Source organism: Convolutriloba macropyga, chromosome 3, assembly GCF_964194025.1.
Source record: "Convolutriloba macropyga chromosome 3, txConMacr16.3, whole genome shotgun sequence".
Taxonomy (NCBI): Eukaryota; Metazoa; Xenacoelomorpha; order Acoela; family Convolutidae; genus Convolutriloba; species Convolutriloba macropyga.
The window spans coordinates 3,050,423-3,073,440 of NC_134470.1; the positions used below are offsets into that span (position 1 = coordinate 3,050,423).

At 35.3% G+C, this 23,018-nt stretch overlaps 2 protein-coding genes across 2 annotated transcripts in view; one reads left to right on the forward strand and one right to left on the reverse strand.

The window, feature by feature from the left end:
- The window catches only part of LOC142335877 (ras-related protein M-Ras-like), a 35,495-nt gene extending 17,267 nt beyond the window's left edge, over nt 1-18,228 (reverse strand). The window contains exon 1 of the mRNA XM_075384223.1: nt 18,211-18,228. The gene's annotated coding sequence lies outside the window, so the exon portion shown is untranslated. The remainder of the gene's footprint in view (nt 1-18,210) is intronic.
- Nucleotides 10,396-19,729, forward strand: LOC142335876 (uncharacterized). The gene is made up of 2 exons (XM_075384222.1): nt 10,396-10,974; nt 18,819-19,729. Exons 1-2 carry the CDS (start codon nt 10,787-10,789, stop codon nt 19,309-19,311), a joined length of 681 nt encoding a protein of 226 aa, XP_075240337.1. The 5' UTR covers nt 10,396-10,786; the 3' UTR covers nt 19,312-19,729.
- Nucleotides 19,730-23,018: the final 3,289 nt, after the last annotated feature.

The window sequence follows — 23,018 nt, forward strand, 5'->3', positions numbered from 1 at the left end:
CTGTCAAATATGGAGATTTTGTAAAAAAATATCCTGATTTATGAGTGAGATATCTTAAGAGCGGAAGTTAAAACACTCACGTGCACTCAATGCCAGAAGTCAAAATGCCAGAAGTCAAAATGCCAGAAGTTGCTACTTAGCCAGAAGTTGAACTTCGTTGACTTTTGTCCTTTTAAAACGTGCGCGTTTCGTGTTTTAAGCATGGTTAAGTGACTCTGCAGAAGTCACCTCAAAATTCTGAGTCGCTTCGCGGTTCTCGATAAACGCCAGAAGTTCTCAGTGACTTCAAGCAGAGTCACTTAACCATTACTTCATGATGTAGATGTGATTGGATCTCATTGTCCTGTTGTTCAATCTCATTGTCCTGTTGTTCAAGCTTGAAACATTTTATTGATTAATTGTTTGGGCATTTAAGACTATGTATACGCAGAAGTCAACAAGTAATCCAAGACAAGCTGATGAAATTCTCGAATTAAGTGTTTCGTGTTAAATATTTGCATCTTGACTGGAAATAATTTCGTCGCAGAAAGTTTGGCGAACATAAAAAATATTTGCAGTGAAATTAGCAACAGGAATATAATAAAATCAGAGGTAAGATTGAATTGATTTCGCTCCACACAAACAAACTTTATAATTAGTGTTCAACTCCATCAACATATTTTTAGGTTTATCCCACAAAACTCCACCTCTCTCTTAAATGTCGCGGCAAATAATGTATCTCCAAAAACAAAATTATGAATAAGAGGTTACAAAAAATTAACACACGCTTGCTTCTTTCAGCCTCAGGTTCTGACCTCTAGAAAGCGAACCACTATGTCTGTTAAAGCACTGTATAAGCACTAAAATTCAAAGAATCGTTTTCATTACTTTGAAATGAAACAACTTGTAGAACAAAGCATAGAAGACGGTTGAGTGGCCTTAACAAGTTGAGAGTCTAGCGACGGCGGGTGTAATTCAGCAAAAAATAATTGTAGTGAAAAAAGTTTTGTAGCGAATTTGAAATGACTGAGAATTTCTAGTCCCTATTCTTCGACCGGGGCTCAGGTCAGTTGGTTATGTTAACACAACACGTGAAAACTGTTTATTATATATATATATATATATATATTATATATATACATATATATATATATATAATATATATATATATATATATATATATTCATTAAAAAGCCCGTCCAGTGTAGAATATGGAATCAAAAAATCGTTCAAAAATTAATTCCAAATCATTTTTTTTGGAGATACGGGATTTTTACAGGGAGAAATCTTTTTTTGGAGATACGCGATTTTTACAGGGAAATACGAAGATTTTAAGTCTTGGGAATAGTAGACGAAATTCCGTTTTTTTATCCACATTTTCCGCATTTTTGACCAAATTTTCGCCACCTTTGCTGAAACTGTTTACAATTGTTAACGGTATTGCCAGTGCTGTAATTCCCAAATAAAGAGGAGGGCTGCTGAATTCTTCGATCTGTGTTTTTTTTGCTACTTTTTGTGCTAAATATTTCAAAATTCAGACTTTCCGTCAAAAATGGGACCAATTATGCATTTTTTTTAGTCCAATTTCCTTGAACTTGCTGGGCGAAGACTAAAAACTGAGTACATATCCTCCGTAAGCTCAAAAAAGAGCTAGTTGTATCCTCGCCGCCCATAAGAGCGTCTGGAGTTATACTTTTGCGTTTTTACAAAAATATAAACTCGATAAAAATACAAAAAACAATATATATTTTGGTATACTAGAAAAATTTGTTCTTATGCCTTTGAATATAATTGTTTTTAAGCAAAAGTCGGTGAATTTTTTTAACTTAGCCACTCAATAAGCTCTGTCAAATATGGAGAATTTGTAAAAAAATATCCTGATTTATGAGTGAGATATCTGAAGAACGGAAATTCTGCTGTGAGATTTCATGATGTAGATTGTTGATGGATGTCAGTGTAGATCCTGTTGTTCAAGCTTGAAACATTTTATTGATTAATTGTTTGGGCACTGAAGAAATGGTGTCCCGCTTATTCACCCCTATTCATTTAACCCCCTATCATTTAACCCCGATTGATTCACTCCTTTATCTTTTAACCCCTCTATCGTTTCACCCCGATTTTAATTTTTCTATAAAAGAATCTGAAGAATATTGATACAGAAGACAACAAGTAATCCAAAACAAGCCAATGAAATTCTCGAAACAAGTGTTTTGTGTTAATTATTCGCATCTTGGCTGGAAAAAAATTTTTGTCGCGGAAAGTTCGGCGAACACAAGTATTATTTGCAGTGAAATTAGCAAAAAAATAATACCATTTGAGGTAAGATTAAATTAATTCCGTTCCACACAAACAAAACTTTATGATTACAGTGCTCAACTTCTTCAAAATATTTTTAGGTTTATCCCATGAAACTCTGCCCTTCCCTTAAGTCGCGGCAAATAATGTGACTCAAAAACAAAATTATGAATAAGAGGTAACAAAAAAATTATCACACGCTTGCTTCTCTCAGCCTCAAGTTCTGACCTCTAGAAAGCAAACCACTTTTTCTGCCAAAGCACTACACAACCTCCAAAAATTCAAAGAATCGTTCTCATTACATTAAAATGAAACAACTTGTAGAACAAAGCCTAGAAGACGGTTGAGTGGCCTTAACAAGTTGAGAGTCTAGCGACGGCGGATGTAAATCAGCGAAAAATAATTGTAGTGAAAAAAGTTTTGTAGCGAATCTGAAATGACTGAGAATTTCTAGTCCCTATTCTTCGACCGGGGCTCAGGTCAGTTGGTTATGTTAACACAACACGTGAAAACTATTTATTATATATATATATATATATATATATATATATATATTCATTAAAAAGCCAGTCCAGTGTAGAATATGGAATCAAAAAATTGTTCAAAAATTAATTCCAAATCATTTTTTTTGGGAGATACGGGATTTTTACAGGGAGAAATCTTTTTTTTTTGGAGATACGCGATTTTTACAGGGAAATACGAAGATTTTAAGTCTTGGGAATAGTAGACGAAATTCCGTTGTTTTATCCACATTTTCCGCATTTTTGACCAAACTTTCGCCACCTTCGCTGAAACTGTTTACAATTGTTAACGGTATTGCTAGTGCTGTAATTCCCAAATATAGAGGAGGGCTGCTGAATTCTTCGATCTGTGTTTTTTTGCTACTTTCTGTGCTAAATATTTCAAAATTCAGACTTTCCGTCAAAAATGGGACCAATTATGCATTTTTAGTCCAATTTCCTTGAACTTCCTGGGCGAAGACTAAAAACTGAGTACATATCCTCCGTAAGCTCAAAAAAGAGCTAGTTGTATCCTCGCCGCCAATAAGAGCGTCTGGAGTTTTACTTTTGCGTTTTTACAAAATATAAACTCGATAAAAATACAAAAAACATTATATATTTTTGGTGTACTAGAAAAATTTGTTCTGATGCCTTTGAATATAATTGTTTTTGAGCAAAAGTCGGTGAATTTTTTTAACTTAGCCACTATTTTATTTTAATTCTCTCAGCTTCGGGCCTATTTCCAGTAAAGACAGGCCGCCAAAACACTTTAAATATCGTTTGTAATGGTTTTATATTTAACTAATGGTTTATTGTTTTCGATACGACCGGTTTTGGAAAACGGATTATTAGTTATAATAGCACATTTTTTTAGTTCATTTTGTTTCTTTGTGGAATTGTACCCTTATTGGAAAGTCCATTATCAAAGAACGCAGTGTTGGAACAATGCTCAGCGTTAAGAACAGGGGCAGCTATATATGTTCAGATTTTTGGTGGAATAGTTTATTTTCTATGAGCTAAGACATAGTTCTCTCACATATTTTTGTGGATCTTTTTAATCCTTTAACTGTCATTTTTTTGATATTGTACGACATATACTTGATAATTATAGGTCACAATTGCTTCCCCAGGACGTATAACTGAACCTACTTATCGACTTCAATTTTCAGCTAATTTATTTAATGCTTTTCAAAAGAATTTAAGAAAAATTTAAACAATTTTCAACTGTCTTTTTTGCTCTCATATCTTTAGTTCAACCACATAAATGAACAATCTCGACTACTTGTTTTGATTCAATTGTTAAATACTTTGTTGCTTATTATGTTTTGACTGATGGCTTCAAAAATTTAATTTTCTGAGACATTTTCTGAGTTTTCCATGCTTTTCAATTTTTGGGGTTTCTTTCTGTTTTCATTTCTACGTTGTCCTTTCATTAGGAAAATACTTTGATAATAAGATGAGAAGAAAAAGATGATTTACATTTTTTGTAGATAACATCTTTTATTTATAGTGCCTTCAACACTGTTCTGTCGTAAAATTGTTTAAGGAATTTTGGCTGCTGCCCTCTTTAATTGTTATTTCGTCATCTTGCAACTTTTTCTCACTATTAACATGTGCAATTGGCTTTCTGAGGTGTTGCAAGTTAATACATGCCTTTTAGTTGAAATCTTATGTCTGTTATGACAATTAAAAGTATTTGTTTTCATTTAGATATTTAGATTTTTCTTCGCAATTAATTTAAATAATTTTTTGCACGATGTGTTGTTCAGTCTCTGTAAACCCAGGTCACTAAACGTTTCCAGTGAGCTGTAATATATTCTTTATAACGGTTTGAGATTCAACCATTTGTTTCTCCCTTTATTTCTACGAGATTTCATAAAAAATCTGTGATTTTACACATTTGTACATTTTACAGGATTTTTGTTTTATTTTTAATTTATAGCTTTAAAAAAGGTCCCATTGGTTTTGAAAAAATGCGCAACAATACAATTTAAATGTGCTTAGTGACAAACTTATGGTTTTAAAGGCATCCCTGCCTTTTTCTTTCAAAGTTTGATCATTTCTAAGTTGCTGTCTTTGTCCTCCTCTTTGTAGTCCTATGACGTAATATGGATAATGATAGGTTTCAATTACTGCCTACGAAGATATAAAGGAACGTTTTGGTATTACCAATTAAAATATAATGATTTCAATCAGTTTAAAATAATTGTTCTCAAATAATAGAAACGTTTTTTTGAACTTCGCCCCTTTTTGTTTTTTTTGTCGACCTGTTACCCAATTGCATATCTTTTTCTAAGGAAGCATAGGAAGATTTGTTTTGCATAAGTTTTTTCTGATGTAAGTTTGATTTTACTCTTTTACAAAAACAGACATCAATTTTTGGTCGTAATTATTGTTTGTTATCTGATTTTTTGATGGTCTGTTTAATCTGATTTTTATGCTTGTCTTTGAATCCTATCAGCAAGTTTCATCAGCCCTCTCAAAGGGTATTTTTTTATTCCATTAATGGTTTGTTTAAAGATTTCGAAATTTCTGAAGGTTTCCAATCTGTTCCTCAATTAGTAGATAATTAAGTCAAGTATGTGGACGAGCTGGGTCGGAACATTATGTGCAAATGCACATTACCGAACAATATGAAAAGACCAGTAAAATCGAGGGCGGGGGTAATTTCCCTACAGTAATTACGTCGAGCACACAACTAAAATTTGACCCATATTCTTTTCAGAGGTCAACTCACAATATGCTTGTACGTACCCTTATAATGATCGACCAACGATCTTTTGATGCCCATCATTAGACGATCACGGTCTTTTCATACGACAGGGCGTTCTGTCCCGGATTTTTTTGGTTTCTCAACTTTTAATTGATGGTAGATTTCCCAAGTCATCTTTTGCCACGGAAGAAAGCCGGAAACGATAAGGAATGGATCTATATTATTCTACTTGGCCAAGCTGGTTCAGCTGGTTCATTCTACTTGGCCAATAGGATGCTAATCCTTGGCAATTGATTGCTCAAAGATCTATTTTAGTAAGCTGGTTCAGAGAACACCTGCCACTCGGATCAACGAATTAAAACACTGTACATTTCAATTAAACGTCTCATGCCTTTTTATCTTTGCTGGTAAAAAAGTTTTCTCACCTAATTCCAGAAGAGTTTTACATTTAAAGAGCATTGTAAGTTTAAAACTCCTCTGGAATTAGGTGGGAAAATTTTTTGGCCACCAAGGATAAAAAGGCGTGAGACATTTGCTTGAAATGTACAGTGTTTTATTTCGTTAAAGCAAGTGTTGGGTGATTTCTGAACCACCTTATTAGAATAGATCTTTGGGCACTCAATTCCCAATGATTAGCATCCGTCTGGTCAAGTACAAAAATACAGATCATTCCTCGTGTCCGGATTTCTGCCGTAATTGGCCTCATATGTCAGTTTGGATGTTCAATAAATTGTTATGTTTATAGCAGTAATCATAACAGCTTCCACTCAAATTGATTGTCCCTCCAGTAAACTCAGTTTAACGAAAACAAATTTCTCTTACATTTCAAAAATGATTATTTCAACTTAATCCATGAATGGTTTTATTAGGGGATTTATATATTATAAAACTCTAATTAACAGTTGAATTGGTTATTATACTTATAGTCATCATTAAAACAGCTCAACATTTAAATTAATCAGATATCAACAGTAAATGTCATTCCTTCGATTGAGCTTGAAGTTCCTCTATAAAACCTGCGGAAAATTGCACGGCGCTCGCTCAGGAAACATAACAGCAGTACAACGAACTGTAATTACTGATTCTGACTGCGCCATCGTCTCAAAGCTAAACAAAACTTTAAATGGTAGTTTCTCTTTTCCAAAGTGTGGTTACTCGCTTTAAAAATTTTCTGAAACATGGAAGACGAACATTTCCACTGCCAACGGCACGTACGTAATGTCCTGCTGAGAACTATTTTGTTCATGCACACCCAATTTGTGATCCTCAGCTCCTTCAAGGGCGTAATCTGACTTCTTAGCTTCAATTTTTGATGTTTGATTGCAGAAATAAGTCAGTGTAACTTTAAGAGCAGTAAAATGGCCTGGAGCATAAAAATGTCACAAGATCTTGAATTGCCTTAACCAATGAGGTTCCATTTAGTTAACACTGATATTAGATTCGTTGACAAATGCTTTCGGCCCTGCCTTTGAACTGTGTTAAGTGTTCGATGTGCAAAATGGACACTTTCTATGAAATTCATGAAATTTGTTTCCTGGTCTGTATTTTTCGCTCAACTGAACTTCAACAAAGGTTATGTAGATTTAAACATTATGTGAGCTGACGCTACTCATGAGATTGATTCTGGAGGATTCAGTGACGTAATTATAGCTTCTTTTCTCACTGATGTCTGGTCTCGCTTCGAGTAGTATGCTTGTTTGAGATCGAGGGCTTCTCGGATTTTATCAAAAAAGATGAACATCCAAAAAAATCGAGGCTCCCGAAGAGCGGTCCGAAGGCTGGTTGATTTTCGGGAGACTGAAGACAACACCTGTAATTTTTCAGACCGATTCCATTTACGCTAAATGTGTTCCAACTTATTCAGTTTTGTAATGATCTTGAGAAAATCTGACAACAAAAACTGGAAGTTTAATTGGTAGCCATGCCCGCTGCAACGTTTGAAAGACAACAATTTTTCTGAGAGCTTGATTCAATGATTATCTTTAGCTGTTGTCAAAATATTCATGGCCCCAAATGTTTCAAAAGTTGGCGTATTATTACGGAGGGAGAAGTCATTTTTGATGCCGTCAAAGCTGTGGTTAATACCCAATGCACATTGTTTGTTGTCTTGGTAGCTCGGTTTTTTAGACAATTTTGGTGTTTTTAACCTGTTTACTCAAACAGACAATGAAGGAAATGTACATATCTCAGCATTCAGCACATCAAATTCAATGCTCACGATGCGTCTCCTTAGAGGGCCTTTCTGTACTAAACCAAACTTCATGTTTGTTTTTTCTCCAATAGAGGATTTTTTTGATCCATTATTCACTAGGATATATAACGTTTTGCTGAGTTGTGTCGTCGACCCCGCAACAAAAACCGTGATTCTAAGTACCGGAGTGTGGTGACAGGTTGGGATCTAGCTGTATAATTGTTGAAAAAAAGCCAACACCGCGAAACCAACGATAAACAATTGATCTGTTGAGCAACCGATTCACTCTGCATTGTGTTCTAAAACCTTCAATGCTCGGAAATAAGCTTGTGGACAACTGACAGAAAGTGAAGAGGCTGGAGAGAATTAACCGCATTCTTAAAGTTAATGTGAAGCAATCAAAAGAGGGGACTCAGAAACAAATAATTTCCCTGTAAGTAATTTTTGCTGAAAGAATTATTGCCTCTGCTTCTCCGTTACCCCAGGTCTCAAATGCAATGTTTCAAGCAAATCAGTTGTCTCATATTTGGGTAAAATCGCCAACATTTTTGGGCTGCCAAAGTTTTCCACTAACTGCAATGGGGCGCACTCCATCTTTCTTCAGCAGTGTAGAAAAGGAAGTACCCGATATTGCCTGATAGACGAAATCAGGAGAACCTCCCTTCACGCTGCTTTTACAAAAAACTTTATAGTTGTCAAAGCTGATTCCAATTGATCTGGAGCTTTATATTGCACCTGTGGAGCAGATAAATATTTTTGAAAAGAATATTTTGTAGAGAAACTTGTTAAAGGTCATTAATGCTCATTAATTTCTTTTTCGCTGAACTAAGAAACCTTTTGTTGAAGTTTTGTAAACTAACTGCATTGAGTTGTTCCTGTGAAGGGTTAAGAGCCAAGCTACGACGATGGGGCACACTAAAAATCTCTCGTGTAAAATCACACGATTTTTTCTCGTGTGATGAAAAAGCACACGATTTTTCATGTGAAAATTGCGTCCCGTGTGATTTCACACGAGAAAATTTTCTTCGTGTGATGAAAAATTACACGTTTTTCCAAGTGAATGAATGTATGAGAAAATGAAGCAATTTTTATAGAAAATACAGATTTTTCCTCGTCCCAATTTCCTTTAGAACAGAAGGCTGATCTATCAATGATAATTTCTCGGGAGTAGGATTGCATTGATCCATCCGTTTGAACACGGCTCTATATTGCAGATAAGTTTAAGGGATTCTGCAAGGAGTCCTTTGAATGGCGTTTTGAAGGCTTTTGGTTATCAAAGGAAGTTTTACGCTAGTGTTCGAATTATTCTCCTGTTTTCAAGGCTATTTTAGCAATTTGTCGCCAATTATTGCATTTTTCTGCCTTAACTTGTCACTGAATGTAAGCTTAATATTCGTGGGCAGTTTTTATAGCAAATTAAATACAAATTCTTTGGTACCAAGCAATTAATGTCTTTGAATTTTGACAAAAAATTGCGAAATCGTTTTTTTCTAAATTTCCAAGTTTTCCATTTTTCAAAATTAGAGATGCTTCTGTGCTAAGATTGTACGAACTGATCTCTCTTCTTTGATGCTCTCTGCGACCAGAAACCAGAAATTCGACGCGCTGCTTTACGGTGACGGTAATTCCTCCGGCTATTTTTTAACAATGAAATTTAATGAAATTTGAAAACTGAAAATTACAAAAATGAATTGAAGTTTACATTTATGGTTTAAATTAAATGGAATCCTTTCTGCTAGCGCCCCCGCCCAATATAGCCGTTATTTTAGCACCCCCAAAATCTAAGTTCTTGCGAAATGTAAGAGCGATATTTCCATTTCATTGAAACAAGAGTGTCTTGATAGATTGACAGCACTTTAAGAATAGTTGCCTAAAAGTTTAAAACATTGAGCCAATATTGTAGCCGATAACACAAAAAATGATATTATACAGAAATTTGTATTAATGCTAACGTTATATGCAACAAATTTATGTTGAAATATGTAATACTTTTTACTAGCGGGGCGCTAGTAGTAATGATCCGTTAAATTTTCACCTCATAAGCTGCATAAGTCCATGTTGAAAAGTTTAATTCTCAACATTTACACTCTATCTCACTCTTTTAATTTAGTTTTAAGTATCATTTTTCATTTTTGAATTAATCTCAATATAAGAATTAATGTTAAACGTGCAGCTCTTTTTGGCACTAATTGAGAAGTTTTTGCAGTTGAAAATTACTTTTTCTGTAATATTGAGCTCTCAGAGAACGTTCCCTGATTTTTTTGACAGGGATATCATAGGAGGCGTAACACACGACAATTTTATTGTGGTGCTGGGTGTTTAAACTGAAAACCCGCAAACTATATTAACGGCGAATCTGGTGAAATTATGTAAAATAAGCTGTAATTACTTTGAGAACCAAAACGAGCCATTCCCCATTTTTTTAGTGTCCACATGAAATTGTCAGTTAATTTTTTTGCTTAATTTAGCATTCAACTTATATTTCCAAAGTTTTCAACCGTAAAATGACGCAAGAATTTTGCGTTTCAAATTTTAGGTTTTAATGCAGCTACCGCATCATACAGACTTTTGAAAAAATCGCCGATAAGTCCGAAACCATTTCAGACCATTCATAACATTTCACATCGAATGAAATTTTTTTAAAATAAAAATAAGTTGATATGCAAATGGAAAAGCGAAATTATTACTACAGTTTGTTTGGAGTTAGATGCAGTTTGTGTTTTCTGAAACAACCACATGGAAAATGACTAACGCAACTTTTTTGCGTTATTTGTTTTCATAATACACAAACTTGTTTCAACTGACACGAAATTCTATTTATTTTTAATCCACATTTCCAGCTGACGTTATTCCCGTTTTATTAACTGGAGGCAAAATAAAGCTTCCCAAGTAAAGTTATAATCTGTGGAATGTGAATTTCCACTATATATTTCAAAAGTTTGGCTGCTCCTTAAATCTGAGCAAAGCTAGTAATGTTTTAACTTTCTAACTCAATTTACGTTTATTTTATTTTTTATAATTTGACTTTAAATTCAACAGTATTTTCATTAGATGTAATTTTTTGATAAAAACTTTTGAATTTTTTTAAAAAAATTACAGTGTTCAAAAATGATGAATCACGCTGCAATTGTTAAGGCCTCACTATTACTGTTTACTTTTCTGCTTCAACGGGTTAATTGTAAACACAGTTTGTGCCCGAAAAATTTCAAAACGTTCGTAGATATCGACTACTGTGTGAACATCAGTGACGTCACTTTCGACTACTTCTTTCATGCCAGGGACTACTGCACACAAAGGTAGGCAATCAGAGTTTTAATCAAATTTTGTTGCGATAACGACAATTGAATCAATTTCCGATCATAGAACTTGTTAGCATCCTATGAATATTATGAAAATCTGAGACAGTGGTTAAACTCAGCTTTGGGAAACTTTTCCTTACAATAAAGATAAGCTGCGGTGTGGCCTTAGTTGCACGACTATTGTAATCACAACAAGAACTGACCAAAAATATTACTACACGATTGCTATCGCCCTCTCGAAGTTATTCAATAACTCCGGTTGGCCTCGGAGTTTTACCGTTCTTTTGTTTTTGGAAGTTTTCTAGGGTGTCATGGTGTCAGCAGTATAAATGGTTTGAAAATTTGGATTTTTCCAAACGCAAACCTGAGTTTCTTATTTTAATCTGTTCCGACATTTTGATGTTTTTTATCAACATATTCTTCTGGATTTTTGGTTTATTCAATGTAATTCTTACGTATTTTTCAAAGAGTTTTCTCGTATTCTTCTCGTTTAGCATTTTTAGCAGCCTTCTAGCTTCCTGTCAGAATTTTGAAAATTTTTCAGTTTATGTTCTGACATTTTTCCCCCTTTTCAGTTTTTAATTAATATTGAATCTTAATAACAGCTAAGGTTACAAAACGGAAGTGTCATTTTCCACACTTCAATAATATAGATTTCACTATTACAAGGATGACCATTAAACTGTCATCCGCAATACGTCGCTAGAAACAAAATAGTTCAACGCAAAGCAATTTTTTGAGGTCCGCTCTAGGAATTCTAAATAAAAACAAGGATGCTCGTTAATGTGCGTTTGCACATGATGTTCCGACCCGAGCTCATCTACATTTTTGACTTAATTTGAAGCCTAATGATGAGATAACTAAATAGATATTTGAGTTTTGAAAAATCGTTACAAGAAGGAATTGCTAATTGAATTAAATAATGCCATGTCTCATTACAGTGCTCTAAAAACCTGCCTTTAGAAAGATTACGAGGAAAAAAAAACAACAAAAAAATAGGCAAAAACAAAAAAAAAGCGAGTGTGCTATAAAAGAAGAGGAAAAGAAACATAAACATTGACAACGCACAAAATTTACATGAAAACGCATATTGTGCAACAAACAAAACATCAAGTAACAGCAAGTACAAAACACAAACGTAAATATTGACTCGTACAAACATTATCAATGTGGACAGGCAGCGGGGTATTTGAACCCACACGCCCTGCCCTTAGAGACTCTGTAAACTAGGCAGTAGGACTATTTCAACAAAGAAGTTCCTATGATAACAAAAACATAGAAAAATGAAGAAATGAAAAAAAAACTTAAAAGAAATTTTTGCTACATCCGTCAAAAATTAACAGCAGCGGAATTAAAACTCAATGCTCGTTTAACCTATTGGAGGCCTCCAAAATAAATTAGGCCTCCAAAATTTTTCGGTTTAAAATTTTTTTTCTAAGTTTTTCAGTAGCAACTTTAGCCAGAAAAATTCAAAAACCTTGAAAAATTGCGATAATCGGAAACTCGAAGGAATTGGGACTCATATTTGTTCACAAAAATCCCATTCTCAAAGTAGATGTCAGTTAGCATTTATCCAAGGCGTCGTTTTTGACGATTTTATAGAAAAGTTAATCAAAGTTGTATTTCACTATATCATCGTTATTAACTATATGGACTTATAAAAACACAAACTTATAATATTTTTGCTACAGTCGTCAAAATTTAACAGCAGCCTTATAAAAGAACGTTAAACCTACTGGAAGCATAAGAAAGGCCTCCATAATTTTTCGTTTAAAAAATTTTTCGAAGTTTTTCGGAAGCAATTTTTGCGATAAAATAACAAATTTTGAAAAATTGCGATAACTCGGAAACTCGAAAGAATTGAGAGCTCATAATTTTTCAAAAAAATCCCATTCTCAAGGTAGATGTCAGATAGCATTTATCCAAGGGGTCGTTTTGTTAGAATTTCCTAGAAAAATTATTCAAAGATAAGATAAGATCCAAATTATGATAAAAACTTTTTACAACTTTTTCATTTGATCCAACGTTATTGTAGTGAAGAAAATCGGATTTACTCAATGCATTAAAGAGCTTCGAAGCTCTGAATTTAATTGATCGTTTGTCATTCATTCGTTTATAAGACGGTTCCATTGGGCTTACAAGATGGTTCCAAGGTCTCGATGGAGAAAACGAGAACAAAGAATTAGGGTAACTTTCACGATGTAAACCACTCAATAACTTCAAAACTAGCTTCAATAGCTCGTATAATTGAAACTGGTATATGTTAAGTAAATTATTTCTAACAAAGGTGTCATTGCAACTGTCGGATTTTTTCTGAAATAAATGAGTTTAATAAAATTCTTTTGTAAACTGTAAATGGGCAACAGGTTGCTATAGCTGCTGCACCCATAGACTAGTGTGCCATATTGGATAAGAGAACTTACGTTTGTTTTATAATAATCAATAAGCTTGTTACGCGGGGCATAATGCCTAAGTTTTGAAATAATACCACATTGTTTAGAGAGTCTCGATTTCAGCACCGATAAATGAGAGAGAAAGAAAAACTTGAAGTCAATTAAAATGCCGAAATAATTACATACGGGCTCAATGGAAACGCACTTGCTATCAATATCAATGCTATTTTTGCTTGACTTCAAATTCATTTGAACGGTATTTTTTTAAATTCAAAGAAAATTTATTAGCATCTAGCCAGTGTTTAACACTATCAATTTCTCTTTGCACTTCCTCGCAGGGCTTATTAAGAAACGTAAGATCTATATCATCTGCAAAATGAAGACTTGAGCATGTTTAAAAGGAATTGGTAGGTCATTTATGTAGACAATAAAAAATAGGGGGCCTAGTAATGAGTTTAATTATTTTCTTTTGTAAATTGTAAATGGGCAACAGGTTGCTATAGCTGCTGTACCCATAGACTAGTATACCATATTGGATAATAGAACTTACGTTCGTTTTATAATAATCAGTAAGCTTGTTACGCGGGGCATAATGCCTAAATTTTGAAAAAAAACCACATTGTTCAGAGAGTCTCGGTTTCAGCAACGATAAATGAGATACAAAGGAAAATTTGAGTCAATTAAAATGCCGAGATATTTACATACGGGCTCAATGGAAATGTACTTATTATCAATATCAAACCTATTTTCGCTGGTCTTCAATTTCATTTAAATGGTCTTTTTAACATTCAAACAAAGTCTATTAGCATCTAGCCAGTGTTTAACATTATCAATTTCTCTTTGCACTTCCTCGCAGGACTTATTACGAAAAGTAAGATTTGTATCATCTGCAGAAAAGAGGACTTTCGCTTGTTTACAATGAATTTGTAGGTCATTTCTGTAGATAAGAAAAAGCAGGGGGCCTAACATAGACCCCTGTGGTACTCCATGTTGTACTTTCAACCATTGCAAGGAAATGCAATTGACTTCTACTCTTTGCATTCGGCTCCCGAGATAAGATTTCAACCAACATAAAACATTACCTCTTATTCCTTATCTTTCTAATTTATAAAGTAAGACTGTGGGATCAAGTGTATCAAAAGCCTTCCGTAGATCCAAAAAAGCAGTTTATGTTCTTAACATTCCAGTTTTCCATTATATTCTCCGTTAACTCAACTAAAGCATCGATGGTACTATACTTGCTTCGGAAGCCAAACTGACCGGGTGAGAGGAGCCCGCTCAAAAAAGTTCTATAACCTTGTATAAATACCACGTTCAAAATTTTTACTCCATACATTTAATAGTGAAATAGGGCGGAGATTATTTTCTTTTAACTTACTGCCTTTTTAGTGCAGAGGAAGTATCTTTGCATTCTTGAACAATTCGGGGAAGAAGCCATGAGTAAGGAACAATTAATAACGTCTGTCATGAAGCGAAACGTAACAGGGGCTGATAATTTAATTATTATATTACTTACGCCAACATCACCAGATGATGCTTTGTGAGCCCAGCTATCCATGAGCTCCACAACTTCAAACGTTGAGACTGGGTATAAATAAAAAGAATTTTCATTGTCTGGAATGGGAATAGGAGGCACGTTTTTGATCAACTGACGAATATTATTAGGTATGTTGACAATATATTGATTGAACATTTCTGCCACGTCACCAAAATAGGGTGATTGGTTCGCTTCACAACAAGAGGATAGAATAGAAATCTTTTTTGAGTGCGAAAATCTGCCACTGATTTCATTATGTGAAAGATAAGTTTGTCTTGAATCACCAATGCAAGACTTAAACTTATCTGCGTAGTAAGAGCTTTCTGATTTTCTGCATGCATTTTCGAAATTTTTACGCTTAATTTTGATATTCGCCAGATAATCGGGATTATTGGGGTTACTTTTCCATTTTCTTTGAGCTTTGTTACGCTTGGTATTAAGATTTTTCAAGGAACTTGTCAACCATTTAGGTTTGTTTTATTTATCGTCGCACTCTCGTGGACTTGAATCATCACCCCTCCTCCGCCATACTTGGTACGATTTTTCATTTCAATGTTCGAGTATCCAGGCAAACAAAAATTAGAAGTATCATCAACATCATCTAAGTGTGTCTCCGTAAGGCATATGACATTGGGAAGTGATTTAAATCCATATAAAAAAGATTCCAAATCCAGAACTTTGTTCCTGATTGAGTGGATATTTATTCGCAAAAAAGATATTATCTGGGTGGGTTGAGATTTAGAGGATTTATCACGGGACGGTAAGGGTTTGTGGAGGGGTTCAAGAGACTTGTAACTTATCGTTTGGGGAAGAACACCATTGAAACATGCAAGAACGTCAGATAGGGTGTAGTTAAGCACTGAGACACTTTCATACAACCGGAAAATTTGCTCAACTGCTTTTCTTGATCATTAAATTTGAGAAGAGAAAAATAGAGAAGTAAACAAAGGCAGAGAGAGAGAGAGAGGGAAAAAAGAGGAGATAGGGAGAGAATAAGAAAGAGAAACAGAACGGAGGAAAAAAAGAAGAAAGAGAGGACGAAACACACACACAAACAGACACAGAGCGAGAGATAGAAACACAGAGAGAGAGAGAGAGAGAGAGAGAGAGAGAAAGAAAGAAAGAAAGAAAGAGAGAACAGAAAAATGATTGCTCCTAATTTCGTTTACGGGCAACAATACTAACAGGAAAATCCATTTGGATTACGAAAAACGATCGTTCAAAGGCTTGAAATAAAAAAAAAAAGAAAAGACTAAGCGAATGGAAAAAATAATTGCTACAAAGAGAAAAAAATTGCCATTTTTTATCCCCTAAACACCCACACGGGAACATAAACCAACTCGGCTCGCATGGTGTTGATTAGAAATTTTCATGTCTATAAACAGACAGGATTAGCAATTTTCATCCCTCAAACACCCACAGGAACAGAAAACGAATCAGCTTCGCAAGAAGTGCTCTCAAACAACAGGCGGCATGCCTGGAGTTGAATAGAAATTTCTAGGCGGCATGCCTAAAAAAGGTGAGGGTACCCGACATTGGTTCGAACCCTCGATCCTCAGCTTAGCAGTCATCCATCTTACCAACTGTGCTATAACGACTATTTATCGCCTTTGCTTACAATTGCTTATATCGTATCAATAAACATATTTCAGATTGAGAGCATTTGAGATCACGCAAAAATCAAACGTAAAGTGTGAAAAATTTAGTTGAAAGCTAAGAGTGTTCTAGAATAGCCCACAATCTGTACGGCTAAAACTTTGCCCAAAAACTGAAGTTACAAGTTTACCAGAAGAACTTCAAACTCAGTTCTGGAGCAATTAAAAAACATGTAGTACCCAGGACAGTAAATCCTCCCTCTGGGCGAGCATACCTTCAAGCCCTCTTAACATCGTGGTAACTGAACCTTACCAACAGGCTTCTGTCCCATGTTCGGGTTTCACGCATCTACTTTGAGCCTTTTAGGTCAGCGGCCTCTCTCGATATGTTCACTTAATTATGATGCTCAATGCGGCTCTTAAACACGCGCCTCCAGAGGCCTCTAAAACATGCAGAAAAATATTTGTCCCATATTAGAGCTCGCGCGTTCAATATATAGGATAAGCAATTTTCAATCCCCAAACACACACAGGAAAATAAAACGAATTAGCGTCGCAAGAAGTGCTCACGAACAACAGGCGGCATGGAGTTGATTAGGAATTTTCATGCCTACAAAAGAGAGGGCACCCGACACAGGTTCAAACTCTCGACCCTCAGAATAGCAGTCCTCCATCATAACAACTGCGCTAAAACGACTACATTTATATATAAATTATTCCAATTCCAGCTGTTTGTTCCTGATTGAGCGGTATTTAAAACCAAAACAGATATTATCTGGGTAGGTTGAGATGTAGAGGGTTTATCACGGGACGGTAGGGGTTTGTGGAGGGGTTCAAGAGACTTGTAAATTTTTGTTTGGGGGAAAAACACCATTGAAACAGGCAACAACGCCAGAGAGGGTGTAGTTAAGCACAGAGCCACCTTCATACAACCCGAAAATTTCGTAAACTCTAGTGTCGTTGTTCCACATGTAGTCCAGTACTCCTTCACGCAACCAGGCACTTTTTTTGCGGTTGTCAGTTTTCATAATGTTCAAGAAGTTCAATCTGGGTCTGGTGATGTCCTCGACCACACTTATATAATTCATGTAGTCCACATCTGCTAGCTTCTTCTTCTTCTTGAGAAGGTCCAGTTTTGCCACCCTTCTATTGAAGTTCACAATGACAGAATTGTGTTTTCCAGGCAGGCGGTGAGGAGTTGAAATGTCTGAGGCCTCAACAACTGATTCGACTCGATCAATGACTTCCAGTACTTTGTCAATAGTCTCAATTTACTCTTCGCGTGTTTTGCCCTCGTCCATTTTGAGATTGAAAATTTTTACATTATCTCACCTGTTGTACGAGTCGTGCACATCACTTTATGACAGTGTTTTCAAGTAGCATCTATTTTCGAGTTCGAAAATTTCTGTTTTAACTTGTTGTTTTAAAGTCGCCAGGGAATCTTGGACAGCACGTGCGATTGATGCTTCAAGTTGCTGTTGCATTGGGGCCATGATGTCGGGAATGGCAATTTCTAATGGAATTTTGAATGATAGCTTCTAGGTTGGCGTCGGGGTTTTCGTTTTTAGGATTCAATTTCGTACAGCATCGCTTGGGCCCTTTTGCAACCGGAGTTCTTCCTAGATAGCTCAAAGGGGGAGGGATAGTTTGATACGCTTGGCTGTGGCTATATTGGTGTCCATTTGTCATCATCATTGCCAATTTGAAACTATTTAATAAGTTTATCGCAACAATCAACAGTTTGAGTTTATGAGTTGCCCTTCTAAACTGTTTTGTGTTACGTTACTTACCAAATCGTTGTTAAGTACTTTGTCTGCAACTTTAGAAGCAAAAATTTCTTAAGATTTTGTTAAAATTTCAACATGAATTTTGTGCATTTGCTCATTTAGCATCATGAAAGTGTTTTTCTCGAGAATACCGCTATGGTTTTCAGTTTTGAGTACTAGAGCTGAAAGTAATGATGTAGAGATTTGCTGGATTAGAATTGTTTTTTTTTCGTGAGAACACTTAAAAATTATAGTTTAATTTATTTAATGATAAGAGGTCAAATTTTGAAGTTTGTTATGTTAAGCCTCCTTGTTTTTAGAATTTGGCCACAAACGACAAAGACATTGTTTAATTACTAATTATCGTAAACGTTCCTATGTCGCCATATCCCACACCCCAAGTCCCTTTTCACATGTATTACGATACGTTCCCAGGATGGGGTCCGCAAAATAGGTATTTCCTGGAATTAAAGCGACAAAGTAAACAAAATTCATCTACTTGCAATGGTGTGGGCGCTGGCTCGTAATTCAATCTTGTTTGTTTCTCCAGGTCGGCGCATATGTTCACGCCCGATTCAAAGCACGAACTCAGAATGGTCGTCAAACATGCGGATTTCAACCCTATTTGGCTGGGCTATGTCAAAATGACCCTCACGGCCACAATGCATCCTAACGGCTCCTATTCCGATCACACAAATTCAGTTCTCTACAATTTGGATTATTTCGGCGACTTCTACTCTTTCAAAACGGTTCCGAAGCAATTATGGAAACACGGAAGACCTGACAATTTGGGAGGGAAAGAAACTTGTACACGGACATCAGGGAAGAACAAAATTGACGACGTTGAGTGCAGAACGTCTCAGGGTGAAAGATTTCACGTGGCTTGTGTGACGCACCAAAAACATAAACATCATAAAAAACATAAGAACAAACAACATCACAACAAGAAGCATAGCGAGCACCACTCGCAATTTGATCGAATATTCATGATTCCACAGATAAAGGTTCCCAGCTTGACAGGTGACGAGGAATCGAAACCTTAAGTATAACAAAGCAGGAACTGAAAATTATAGGGAAGACTATCTTATGGAATGTTATGACATGGTTGCTCAGAAAATTAGATAACTTTTATATAGCTAGATATTGGAAAAAGAGAATTTTGATAGGGGATAGTCATTGCGGGAACTAGAACTTCGACCTATCTTTCCACGTATCTTCATTGCAAGACAACAAACTCAATATTTTTGAAACAAATACGCGTTCCTTGGAAGTTTCAAACTGGACTGAATTTTGGACATTTTGATACCTTGCTGTCCCACATGTTTTTCAGATTCAAAACAATTGATATATTTGGAGTGGTTATGGGTTTGTATTTCTGCTTACAGTTTGTAATTCTGCCTATTTATCACTTTCTAAAGCTAGATTCAGGTTATACAAAAAATGATTTGACCTTCAGTCTGGTACAGTTTTCATGAAATGGGGATTTGAGATTGTCAAGGACACCGTGACTCCCTGTTAACAAAAGCCCGAAATCATAAAAATCATCATCATCAAACTGGACAGAAATAGCTGACTTCCAAACAAACTGTCGTAACAAAATCAAGCGAAACAAAACAAAACTGAATTGCACTATTAATCAAAACCGTTCCAAAATCTTAAGATCTATTCAATAACATTTTGGCACCCAACCCAACAGTTTCGAAACGACAACAAAAGCTAAGAACTGTTTTCAAAAGAATACATTTCCCAATGAGCTAAACCGATGTGCACCATGACCTTTTTCAATGTTTCAGAATATCTGAAGATCAAAAATTAGACTTGTATCAAAACACTCTGACTATGGTGGGGTAACTACACAATAAACAAAGACAACAAGATAAAGTTTGCAACATTACAGATTTCGATATTGAACTTTGTTTAGTTCTTACGGTTCTTCTGGGGCTTTACCCACCCCAAGGACTACCTTCTAGTTGGTCGTTTGCCAACACCCCCCTTCTCTCCGGTTCGTCTGGGGTTTTACCCACCCCGATGACCCCATTCTGTTTGGTCGTTTCCCCAACCCCCGGCCTTTTTTTCCAGTTCTTATGGGGTTTTAACCAACCCAAGGACCCCCTTCTGGTCCCCACATTTAGAATTAAAACTAACTAAGTTATATGAATTAGGTTTGTTTACATAGCTTTTGATATTTTGCTTAGTTTGTTCACTCTTGAAATGTGATACAGGAATGCTTCAATTAGAAAAAAACGTGTCCGGACAAAACAGTCCCAAATTGCAAAATATTCACTGACATAAGAGTCACAGACGAAAAAGTCTATTAAAATCAGACAAAATAGTCCCAGACAAAATAGTCTTCTTTAGATGTCAAACTATTGTAAATACAAGCTATAAAATATTAACAAACATAATCTATGAGTTAAGCTTCTGAATGCGCTGTTTTTAAATATGAACTAATACTATCCAAAAAACTTAGTTCAAAATACACAATTTGGCAAGTTCGATAATGTAATCAGCTTCATATCTGTTTACTGACAGACAATCATATGAATAACTTTACGAGTTTCTCCGATAATTGGGTGTCAACGGGTGTGCACATGTTTAACTCTATATTTAGTTGGGACTATTTCGTCTGAGAAAGTTTTGTCTGCTTTTTTGATATCATTGGTCTTGGCCTATGGGAAAAAAACTTTTATGAATACTTTTGCTTCAAAGTTGTGTCTTGTTTTGGGTTGCAGAGCTCGCTGGTGCACTAATTAGATGCCACCTCTTCAAAAATATTCCTATTGAAACAAGACGAAGATATATTTCTGAGCCATAAACTGTATGGCATCCATTTCAGTTACAGAAAACTAAAACACTGCAAACAAGGACACCATGACTCCCTGTTAACAAAAGCCCGAAATCATAAAAATCATCATCATCAAACTGGACAGAAATAGCTGACTTCCAAACAAACTGTCGTAACAAAATCAAGCGAAACAAAACAAAACTGAATTGCACTATTAATCAAAACCGTTCCAAAATCTTAAGATCTATTCAATAACATTTTGGCACCCAACCCAACAGTTTCGAAACGACAACAAAAGCTAAGAACTGTTGTCAAAAGAATACATTTCCCAATGAGCTAAACCGATGTGCACCATGACCTTTTTCAATGTTTCAGAATATCTGAAGATCAAAAATTAGACTTGTATCAAAACACTCTGACTATGGTGGGGTAACTACACAATAAACAAAGACAACAAGATAAAGTTTGCAACATTACAGATTTCGATATTGAACTTTGTTTAGTTCTTACGGTTCTTCTGGGGCTTTACCCACCCCAAGGACTACCTTCTAGTTGGTCGTTTGCCAACACCCCCTTCTCTCCGGTTCGTCTGGGGTTTTACCCACCCCGATGACTCCATTCTGTTTGGTCCTTTCCCCAACCCCGGCCTTTTTTTCCAGTTCTTATGGGGTTTTAACCAACCCAAGGACCCCCTTCTGGTCCCCACATTTAGAATTAAAACTAACTAAGCTATATGAATTAGGTTTGTTTACATAGCTTTTGATATTTTGCTTAGTTTGTTCACTCTTGAAATGTGATACAGGAATGCTTCAATTAGAAAAAAACGTGTCCGGACAAAACAGTCCCAAATTGCAAAATATTCACTGACATAAGAGTCACAGACGAAAAAGTCTATTAAAATCAGACCAAATAGTCCCAGACAAAATAGTCTTCTTTAGATGTCAACTATTGTAAATACAAGCTACAAAATATTAACAAACATAATCTATGAGTTAAGCTTCTGAATGCGCTGTTTTTAAATATGAACTAATACTATCCAAAAAACTTAGTTCAAAATACACAATTTGGCAAGTTCGATAATGTAATCAGCTTCATATCTGTTTACTGACAGACAATCATATGAATAACTTTACGAGTTTCTCCGATAATTGGGTGTCAACGGGTGTGCACATGTTTAACTCTATATTTAGTTGGGACTATTTCGTCTGAGAAAGTTTTGTCTGCTTTTTTGATATCATTGGTCTTGGCCCATGGGAAAAAAAACTTTTATGAATACTTTTGCTTCAAAGTTGTGTCTTGTTTTGGGTTGCAGAGCTCGCTGGTGCACTAATTAGATGCCACCTCTTCAAAAATATTCCTATTGAAACAAGACGAAGATATATTTCTGAGCCATAAACTGTATGGCATCCATTTCAGTTACAGAAAACTAAAACACTGCAAACAACGTCTAGTACTCAATATATTCATTATTGCCGAAATGGCCAATAGGATTTCATAAAAACTCTAATCAAAATGTGGTCCCAACATTTAGAATTAAAACTAACTAAGTTATACGAATTAGGTTTGTTTACATAGCTTTTGATATTTTGCTTAGTTTGTTCACTCTTGAAATGTGATACAGGAATGCTTCAATTAGAAAAAAACGTGTCCAGACAAAACAGTCCCAAATTGCAAAATATTCACTGACATAAGAGTCACAGACGCAAAAGTCTATTAAAATCAGACAAAAGAGTCCCAGACAAAATAGTCTTCTTTAGATGTCAAACTATTGTAAATACAAGCTACAAAATATTAACAAACATAATCTATGAGTTAAGCTTCTGAATGCGCTGTTTTTAAATATGAACTACTATTATCCAAAAAACTTAGTTCAAAATACACAATTTGGCAAGTTCGATAATGTAATCAGCTTCATATCTGTTTACTGACAGACAATCCTATGAATAACTTTACGAGTTTCTCCGA

Excerpts from the sequence above, each read along its gene's own strand:
- LOC142335876 (XM_075384222.1), top strand. The coding sequence starts at position 10,787 with ATGATGAATCACGCTGCAATTGTTAAGGCCTCACTATTACTGTTTACT. Across the intron at positions 10,975-18,818 it reads AGGGACTACTGCACACAAAG|GTCGGCGCATATGTTCACGC; the intron begins GTAGGCAATCAG and ends TTGTTTCTCCAG.